The 9,538-nt window shown below is 46.6% G+C and overlaps 2 protein-coding genes across 7 annotated transcripts in view; one reads left to right on the forward strand and one right to left on the reverse strand.

Moving 5' to 3' along the window:
- Positions 1 to 137: 137 nt before the first annotated feature.
- On the reverse strand, positions 138 to 4,538 carry MRPL55 (mitochondrial ribosomal protein L55). 3 transcript variants are annotated; one of them, XM_042477274.1, is made up of 4 exons: positions 4,401 to 4,538; positions 2,585 to 2,693; positions 1,512 to 1,713; positions 138 to 382 (listed from the first exon to the last, which is right to left on the reverse strand). In XM_042477274.1, the coding sequence occupies exons 2-4, from the start codon at positions 2,608 to 2,610 to the stop codon at positions 233 to 235; spliced, it is 378 nt and encodes a 125-aa protein (XP_042333208.1). In that variant the 5' UTR covers positions 2,611 to 2,693; positions 4,401 to 4,538; the 3' UTR covers positions 138 to 232. The 3 variants fall into 3 exon arrangements, with proteins under 3 accessions (XP_042333208.1, XP_042333207.1, XP_042333209.1); XM_042477273.1 differs by lacking the exon at positions 4,401 to 4,538 and adding an exon at positions 4,232 to 4,383; XM_042477275.1 differs by lacking the exon at positions 4,401 to 4,538 and adding an exon at positions 4,101 to 4,122.
- Positions 4,460 to 9,538, forward strand: part of GUK1 (guanylate kinase 1) — an 18,742-nt gene continuing 13,663 nt past the window's right edge. For 2 of the 4 annotated variants that reach the window (XM_042477270.1, XM_042477267.1), the window contains exon 1: positions 4,460 to 4,598. Coding sequence is in view for 1 of the 4 variants with exons in the window: in XM_042477266.1 (XP_042333200.1) it covers positions 4,562 to 4,598 (37 nt within the window). In the remaining 3 variants the exon portion in view is untranslated. The remainder of the gene's footprint in view (positions 4,599 to 9,538) is intronic. The other 2 variants (XM_042477268.1, XM_042477266.1) reach the window with 2 other exon arrangements.

Genomic DNA, 9,538 nt, shown 5'->3' on the forward strand with positions numbered 1-9,538 from the left:
CTCAATAGGACATACCACTGAGCAGCTGCATATAGGATTTTGTGGTAAGCTTTCTTCCTCGGAGTGATATTCTTAAAATAAAGGCACCCCTCTAACTAGGTTACCCCCAATCCACAAAATAAAAGGAGATCGTCCAATACATAGAAGGGAGAGAGATAAATTCTTTATTTATAGTTCCTGTTATTTGCATTGACAAATTTAGGTTGCTTTTTTTTAAAAAAAATTACACATCTCATTTCTTCTTCCAAAACTTTCTATAATCGTCCAATTTAAAGTCGTCTTCAAAAGTTGCCTCCTGTTTGGGTTTCAGCTTGCCAGCATCCCGTCTCCTCAACCTGGCTCTCCTTTCAGCTTCAGGGAGAGTATTGATGTCTATGGGTATCTAGAGAAGGAAAGAGATGTTATTTTAAGAAGTAAAAACACCATATTTTATAAATCCATGCAGGGCTGCCGCTGTCCCTGTCCCCTGCCAGGATCTAATGATACTCAAAAGTTGGTCAACTCAACTATAACATAATCAAATTACAATATCAAACAACACCGAAACATCAAACAAGAATTAAAAACCAGTTTTAAAGAACGTGTCTTTTTCACAGCTTTCCTAAAAGCAGCAAGAATAGAAGCTGATCACAACTTCAAGGGGGCATCTACACTGTAGAACTAATTCAGTTTGATACAACTTTAAGTGCTGGAGCTCCATCCTATGGGATTTTGGGATATGTAGCTTTACAAAGGGCCTAGCATTCTCTGCCAAAGAGTGCTGGTGCCTCAGAAAACTAGGAATCCCAGAATTCTGTAGGATGGCAGCTGAACTGATATCAAACTGCATTATTTCTACAGTGTAGATGTACCCCAAGATGAATCACTTCTACAATCTGGGCTCAAGCTTTATCTCAAGATAGTCTCTCCAAGTGTTGGTAATCAGGAAGATTTCCCTTCAAGATCTGAAGATTCAACAGTGTAGAAATCTGGCAGTACAGTCATCCCTCCACATTTGTGGCTTTGATTATTCACAGATTTGAGTAATTACGTTCTCTCTAGGAATCTCTAGGTCCTCTAGCATGACTCTATGGTCAATGTCCACCAGAATTCATGCTGGAGGACTTAGAGGTTCCTAGAGAGAACACTTCTCTAGGCATTTGTAGGTCCTCCAGTGAAATTCTATGGTCAACCTCTGGCAGACATTGACCAGACTTCTACTGCAGGACCTAGATATTCTTTGAGAGAACACTGGGCATTTGGAGGTCCCCCATTGCAATTCTACAGTCACTATTTGGCAGATGTTGACCACAGACTTGTGCTGGAAAACCTAGATTTTCCTAGAGAGGTATTCTCTCAAGTTAAAAAAAGTACTTTTTATTTGCGGGTTGCCCACTTTCGCGAGGGCCCTGCATCCCTAACGCCACTGAATGTGGATGGCCCACTGTACTTCCAGGGAGTTGTGTATCTTTGTCTTCCCACAAGGCTATTTTCACTCTATCTGGAGGTGCAAGGGTGCATTTAACTCTCACCGAAAGGATCCGCCTCGGCTCTTTGTAACGGATGTGGATGGTAGAGCCATCAGGCCTGACTAGCAGGACTGGATAGGTCCGGCCGAACTTCTGCCTTGCAATGCAAGCAATGGATGTCCGGTTGGAGTTGGGTTGCCTGGTTGATGTGTGAATCCCGCAAGGCTTGGAAACGAATGCCAAGAGGGCTTCTCGTTGCAAGACCCTGAAATGAATTTAAACAGAATAAAGTGAGCTGTCATTTCAGTGCAAAAGCTGATACCCGCTGGAAACACACTTCTCAATGAAACTGAACTTGGATAAGGAGGAAAGCAATATGGCTCAGTAAACAGAGTGTTGGTTGGCCTTTGGCTGTGAGGAAAATACGACAGATTTCCAAGACTTATCCTGATCACTGGCTGCAGCACCCTTGGAATATCAACTTGCACTTTCAAATAAACCAACTTCTAGCCCTTAAGATTAGAAATGCTGAAGTACACAACTGAAGCGTTCCTAAATGATGGCTATCCAACCTCTATTTAAAGACCTCCATAGAAGGAGAGTCTGTGGCCCTCTTCCTTACCAAACGCCTGTATATTTCACATGCCAGGTTTCAATGTTGTCTCCTCTTTGAATAACGCAAAACTGGTCTGTGCAAATAGACTTAAGATGCATTAATTTAGGCAGCAATCTTAATACTCCTCTACACAATACTGATTTTTCCACTGGTGCCAGTGAGGCTTTAGTTGTGTATTTCAGCATTTCTGAGGGTACAGGGGCAGAATTCTGCCACTGGAAGTAAAGGTTAGGCTGAATTAATTCTGGAGAGACTTTGGTTCAAAACACACTGCAGGGATAATCCAGTTTGAGACTGCTTTAACTGGCTGGGCTCAATACTAGGGAATCCTGGGAACTGTAGTTCTGTGAGACATTGAGCCTTCTCTGTTAGATAGTTCTGTCCCTGCAATAAACTACAATTCCCAGGGTTCCCTAACACTGAGCCAGGGCAGTCAAAGTGGTGTCAAACTGGATTAATTCTGAAGTGCAGATGCAGCTTACGGTGGGGAAGCTATCCAATTGATACCTCACAATATTACCTCAGAGTCCTGGCGATGGCTGTCATTCTGAGCAGAGATTGAGGTTTTTTAAAACCAAAACAAAGCTCTAGGAAGGGCAAAGGCCGTCTTCAAGGGACATGATCCAGTTCTAATGAAAGGGAAATGGAAAAATCAAAATGATTGTTAATGCTTTTGGTTTGATAGGGTTTAAAATGGCTTCATGTGTGACATCCCCAGAGTACGTTAAGTGCTTTGAGTGTTGGACTGTGACTCTGGGTTTGAATCCTGGCTTGGCTAAGGAAACCCAGTGGGCAACCCTGGCCAAGTCATACTCTCAAAGCCCCATAGAATTACAGAGTCGGAAGAGACCACAAGGGCCATCCAGTCCAACCCCATTCTGCCATGCAGGAACTCTCAGTCAAAGCATCCCTGACAGATGGCCATAAAGCCTCTGCTTAAAGACCTCCAAAGAAGGAGACCCCACTACACTCCGAGGAAGGAGTTTGTTCCACTGTCAAACAGCCCTGACTCTCAGGAAGTTCCTCCTAATGTTGAGCTGGAATCTCTTTTCCTGGAGCTTACATCCATTGCTCCAGGTCCTAGTCTCTGGAGCAGCAGAAAACAAGCTGGCTCCCTCCTCAATATGACATCCCTTCAAGTATTTAAACAGGGCTATCATATCACCTCTTAACCTTCTCTTCTCCAGGCTAAACATCCCCAGCTCCCTGAGTCGTTCCTCATAGGGCAAGGTTTCCAGACCTTTCACCATTTTAGTCGCCCTCCTTTGGACACATGGCTCCAGTTTCTCAATGTCCTTTCTGAATTGTGGCGCCCAGAACTGGACACAATATTCTAGGTGGGGCCTGACCAGAGCAGAATACAGTGGCACTATTACTTCTCTTGATCTAGACACTATACTTCTATTGATGTAGCCTAAAATAGCATTGGCCTTTTTAGCTGCCGCATCACACTGTTCACTCATGTTCAACTTGTGGTCTGCTTGGACTCCTAGATCCCTTTCACACGTAGTTTCATTCAGCCAGGTGTCACCCATCCTATATCTGTGCATTTTATTTTTCCGCCCTAAGTGCAATACCTTACATTTCTCCCTGTTGAATTTCATTTTGTTAGCTTTGGCCCAGCTTTCTAGTCTATTCAGGTCATTTTGAATTTTGATCCTGTCCTCTGGGGTATTAGCTATTCCCCCTAATTTGGTATCATCTGCAAATTTGATAAGTATGCTTCCAATTCTGTCATCCAGGTCATTGATAAAGATGTTGAATAGCACTGGGCCCAGGACAGAGCCCTGTGGGACCCCACTGGTCACTTCTCTCCAGGAGGAAAAGGAGCCATTGTTGAACAACAAACCCCAAATACAGGCTAAGCCTCCTTTGCCTGAAACTACAAATCCCAGAATTCCATAGCATGGAACCAAGGAATTAAAAAAGTTGTGAAACTGCATTATTTCTACAATGTAGACGCTCCACTGCCACTTTGGGTGAGTCACACTCTCTCAGCCTCAGAACGAAACAAGTCAAAAGCATAACCTAAATACCTAATTTTAGCCCCCCCTCCATTCAGCTCCTCAATGGTTCGTTCCACATAAACATCTCCTTCCCGTGCCCCCCCCCGTTTCCATCTGCAAATGGTTCGCTCCATAGCGCTTCGCTCGCTCAGCCAACTCACCCCTTCCTTTCCGCGTCAGCCGCAATGGTACGACCCGCTACTAAACCTCCGCGTGCACCCCCTTTTCAATATCTCCAATGGTTTGCCCCTCACGTGACGCGACCAAAGAGAGGCCCCGCCCATCCTCCTTACCCCCACCCGTCCCTTCTGTATTCCTGGTTTTGCTTACGTCATCGCCCAGCGACACCAGGAGGGAGAGCCAAGGAAAGGACGGCGCAGGGATGACGTAGAGGGGCGTGGCTTTCTTTGCCGGGGAGGCCACCGCCCCTCCGTCCGCGGTCCATCCCTCGGAGCCACCGTCCCGAGAAGCGGCGTCGGCTTCTTTCTCTCATGCGCTGGCGGCGCTTTCTGTACGGCGCTCTTTCGGGTGAGTGTCACCTTTTTTCCGGTCCCCCAGAGCTACTCTCCTCCCAGAGGTGCGTCACTAAAAGGCTCCCCCCCGGACCCCGAAACCCTCATCTTTAGTTCCGCCTCACATTTCCCTCTTTGGAGCCCCCTTTTGTTCCCATTGCCTTTGCATTGAGTCTCAATGGCTGGCCACTTGCCCCCTCTGCCCTTCGCCAAAATGCCATTGGTGTGTGTGTGTATATATATGTATATATATGTAATATTTTATATATGTGTGTGTGTGTGTTAATGTATGCACACACATACATATATATATTTACATTGCATTTTATTCTTTTACTGGAGTGCGAATTGCTTTAATTCTTCAAAATAGTTCAGTTAAGTTTTAATGCTTACATAGAACCATAGAAGAGTTGGAAGAGACCCAAGGGCCCTGATCCAGTCCAACCCCTTCTTCTGCCATGCAGGAACTCTCAGTCAAAGCACCCCATTGACAGATGGCCATCCAGCCTCTGCTTAAAGGCCTCCAAAGAAGGAGGCTCCACCACAATCTCCAAGGAAGTATATTCCACCAGCTCTTACTCTCAGGAAGTTCCTATTAATGTTGTGCTGGGATCTATTTTCCTGGAGCTTGCATCCATCCATTGTTCCAGGTCCTTTAACCCCAGAGGACAGGATCAACATCCAGAATGACCTGAATAGATTAGAAAGCTGGGCCAAAGCTAACAAAATGAATTTCAATACAGAGACATGTAAGATACTGCACTTAGGTAGAAAATATGAAGTGCTTAGCCTTTGTATAAGGATGCCTTGTGAAAATAGTGACAGGATTGTCTTGGCCTGCTGCTGCTAACTTGGTTTCAGAATTAATTCTGTTGCTGAATGAGCCTTAAAGCGTGTATTTTAAAGAGATCAGCCGCAGCCGCCTTTCCTCTTCCAGCCTCTGCTGCCTCCAGGGAAATAATTATTACCTTTAAAGGTTGTCCTTAAACAAGAAGTCTGCTTAACAGGACAGAGATAGTGAAAATGAAAGTGCTAAAAGGTGTGCCATGTGCGGCTGCTAGACCACAAAATTAATATGCAACCTGAGCAGATACCTGTCAACAACAAAAAGCTGTATCCTGGGGATAACATTTAATTCGTTTTTTGAAGCTGAGCATCTTCAAGATCTTAGTTTCAAGGAGTTGCATGGCATTTAAAAGGTACTTCCATAGTAACTAGTTCCACTGATTGTAAGCATCGACTGGATTTAATTTCTTACTCAGGCATTTAACAGATTTAAGGGCTGAAGTATCTTATGTGCGGCGTCAGCAGTTATTACTCACATGCTTGTATTATCTCGTAATTTAAGCAGGATGACTTCTAGTTTTGTACAATTCCCCATTGAGCACTGCATGAAAACGACTGAGGAAGGAAATACCCAATTATTGCTGCTATCCACAGGGGAATCCACATACTCCGATAGTAACTAGTTCCATTGATTGGAAGCATCAGCAGCCTCTGTGAACTGGATTTAATTTTTCACTCGAGTCTTGGCTGTGTGCCATCAGAGGAAGTTCAAGCAGAAGGCCAACCTTAGCTGCATCTACACTGCAGAATCAGTGCAGCGTGGCACTGCTTTAACTGCCTTGGCCCAGTGCTGTGGAATTCTGGGATTTGTAGTTCAGTGTGATATTTAGCTTTCTCTGTCAGAAAGCTCTGGTGCCACAACAAACTACAAATCTTAGGATTCCATAGCATTAATTAAGCCATAGCAGTTAAAGCAGTGCCAAACTGCATTAACTCTGCAATGTGGCAGCAGTCCAGGTTATTTTGACTGCATCTTAACTTCTGTAAATGTCCTTTCCATTGTCCTGATCTTTATATGATTTCAAAAGTTGCTTTATAACCGCTTCATATGAAAGGTAGTGCTGTGGTTTGAATTTGGTTTTGATTAGGACAATGGGAGACCAGGGTTTGAATCCCAGTGGGTGACCTTGGGCAAGTCACATTCTCTCAGCCTCAAAGGATGCCAATGCAACCCCCCCCCCCCCGAAGAAACTTGCCAGTAAAACTCCTTGATAGATTTTGCTTAGGGTTACCATAAGTCAGAAATGACTTGAAGGCACACAACAACAATAACATACCTTGGATCTTACACCTGATAATTTTACTGTTTACTGCAAACAGTATAGAATTTGGCTTCTTGCCCCTTTGATACTCTGGTGGTGCTCCCAGTTCCAACCATATAGCTAGTTATTTAGACTAAATCACAACATTTCTCCTTTTCACATGGCTTCCTCCCAAAGTCTACATGTCCTCCCTCTGCTAGGATTTAATTTGAGGGACTTTCCCCATTTGTCTGTTCAGGTTCTTGATCATTTAGTCATCTAAAACTCTTGTGTTCATAGCTATATGTACTCTCTCTTAAATAGATGGCCTTGCAACCTATTTGAAAGATGAATTGCCTCTTCGTTCTGGAGGTTTCTAGGAGAGGATATGGCACCCTTTTTGACAGAAAGAGGGTGGTCTGGGGACCCTGGAGAATTCAAGTGCTGCAGAAAAACCACTGCATACGGATCCGTTGGGTCTGCACTTTGCTGGACTCAATGTTAGCTTAACACCTTAGTGTGAAAAGCTTGTGAGTTTAAAGCTGTCTCTGTTGGTTTTGCTGTTGCCTTTGCCTTGCAACCATGTGGGCTAAGTATTTATTTTAAAAGTGTGTGGGTGGAAAATCTAGAAATTAGAGAGGAGAGTCCTGACACAAGGACTGTGATATCATTCAGAAGCTGCCTTTAGTGGATGGTTCATAAAAGGGAAAGGGGCTGAAAAACAGAGGTAAAGTTTGGCTTGCTGTCCCCGATTTTTCAAACTCTGCATGCCAAGCAGCAGCCATCTGCCATGGAAGAGGTAAGCTTTGCAGGTAAGCTACCTGTCAAGCAAGTCGCTCGAGGTGAGTTACACAACCCAAGGCCCTTGGCTCAGGGCAAAGCTGTCTCTTCTCACTGGGCAGTCTGACCTGGGAAGAAATGCCCTTCTTAGCTTCAGCAGTTCTGAGTAATGCAAACTTGAGTCTGTCACAAACATACTTGCCAGGAGAAATCAGACATTAGGAAAATACACACACACAAAGACTGCAGAATGCTTCAGTCTCCCTGGGCATTCCATCTTGGATCTCAAAACAGCAGTCCTTGAACAAAAATTTACGAAGGAAGGTTGGAAAGAGAAATAACAGAACTGGAAAGTATCTGCAGACTCCATAAGCAATGGGCTGAACAGAGATAATGGCTTCCTGGCACACTACACACATTTCAGCACTGTCCTCATAAGGGTGTCCCTGCCCAGTTCTGTCCAGTGCCCAGTGCTATTCAACATCATTATCAATGACTTGGAAGACAAATGTACAGATGACACCAAATTAGAAGGAATAGCTAATACTCCAGAGGACAGGATCAAAATTCAGGATGACCTGAATAGACTAGAAGGCTGGGCCAAAGCTACGAAAATGAAATTCAACACGGAGAAATGTAAGGTACTGCACTTAGGACTGTCATCGTTCGGCCTCTGAGTGAGAGAGAAGGCTGGCCCAGTACCATCAGGGGCTGGCCTGAAGAAGGAGGCTCCTCCCTCCCTAACTGTCATTGTTCGGCCTCTGAGGGAGAGAGAAGGCTGGCGCTTGGCCCAGTACCATCAGGGGCTGGCCTGAAAGAGGAGGCTCCTCTCTCCCTAACTGTTATCGTTCGGCCTCTGAGTGAGAGAGAAGGCTGGCCAGTACCATCAGGGGCTGGCCTGACTGAAAGAAGAGGCTCCTCTCTCCCTACATGTCATCGTTCGGCCTCTGAGGGAGAGGAGAAGGTGGCCCATTCCATCAGGGGTTGGCTGACTGAAGAAGGAGGCCTCCTATCTCCCTAACGTAATCGTTGGCCTCTGAGGAGAGAGAAGGCTGGCCCCAGTACCATCAGGGGCTGGCCTGAAAGGAGGGCTCTCTCTCCCTAACTGTCATCGTTCGGCACTCTGAGGGAGAGAGAAGGCTGGCCCAGTACCATCAGGGGCTGGCCTGAAGAAAGAGGCTCCTCCATCTCCTAACTGTCATCGGTTCGGGATATGATGTGAGAGAGAGAGGCGATGGAGAGTAGTAATCAGGGGTTGGTGAAGAAGGAGGCTCCTCTCTCCTAATGTCATCCGTTGTCGGCTGCCTCTGAGGGAGAGCGAGGGTGGTCCAGTACCATCAGGGGCTGGCCTGAAGAAGGAGGCTCCTCTCTCCCTAATGTCATCGTTCGGCCTCTGAGGGAGAGAGAAGGCTGGCCCGTACCATCAGGGGCTGGCCTGAAGAAAGGAGCTCCTCCTCCCTAAATGTCATCGTTCGGCCTCTGAGTGAGAGAGAAGCGGCCCAGTACCATCAGGGCTGGCCTGAGAAGGAGGCTCCTCTTCCCTAACTGTCATCGTGTCGGCCTTGAGGGAGAGGAAGGCTGGCCCAGTACCATCAGGGGCTGGCGCTGAAGAAGGAGGCTCGCTCTCTCCTAACTGTCATCGTTCGGCCTTGAGGGAGAGAGAAGGCGGCCCAGTACCATCAGGGCTGGCCTGAAGAAAGAGGCTCTTCTCCTCCTAACTGTCATCGTTCGGCCTCTGGTGAGAGAGAAGGCTGGCCAGTACCATCAGGGGCTGGCCTGAAGAAGAGAGGCTCCTCTCTCCTAACTGTCATCGTTCGCCTGCGGGAGAGAGAAGGCTGGCCCCGTACCATCAGGGTGGCCGTAAAGAAGAGGCTCCTCTTCCCTAACTGTCATCGTTCGGCCCTCTGAGGAGGAGTAGTCGGCTGGCCCGAGTACCAAGGGCTGGCCTGAAGAAGGCGGCTCCTCTACTCCTAATGTCATCGTTCGGCCTCTGAGGGAGAGAGTAGGCTGGCCCAGTTCCCATCAGGCGGCTGGCGCTGCAAGAAGGAGGGCTCCTCCCTCCCAACTGTCATCTTTCGGCCTCTGAGGG

This window comes from Sceloporus undulatus, chromosome 6 (assembly GCF_019175285.1).
Source record: "Sceloporus undulatus isolate JIND9_A2432 ecotype Alabama chromosome 6, SceUnd_v1.1, whole genome shotgun sequence".
Lineage (NCBI taxonomy): Eukaryota > Metazoa > Chordata > Lepidosauria > Squamata > Phrynosomatidae > Sceloporus > Sceloporus undulatus.

Bases quoted from the DNA above. Each gene is read 5' to 3' on its own strand.
- MRPL55 (XM_042477274.1), bottom strand. From the start codon at position 2,610: ATGACAGCCATCGCCAGGACTCTGAG. The intron at 1,714-2,584 runs GTAATATTGTGA...AATTCATTTCAG, and splicing joins GCCATCGCCAGGACTCTGAG to GGTCTTGCAACGAGAAGCCC. The intron at 383-1,511 runs GTGAGAGTTAAA...TTCCTTCTCTAG, and splicing joins AGCCGAGGCGGATCCTTTCG to ATACCCATAGACATCAATAC.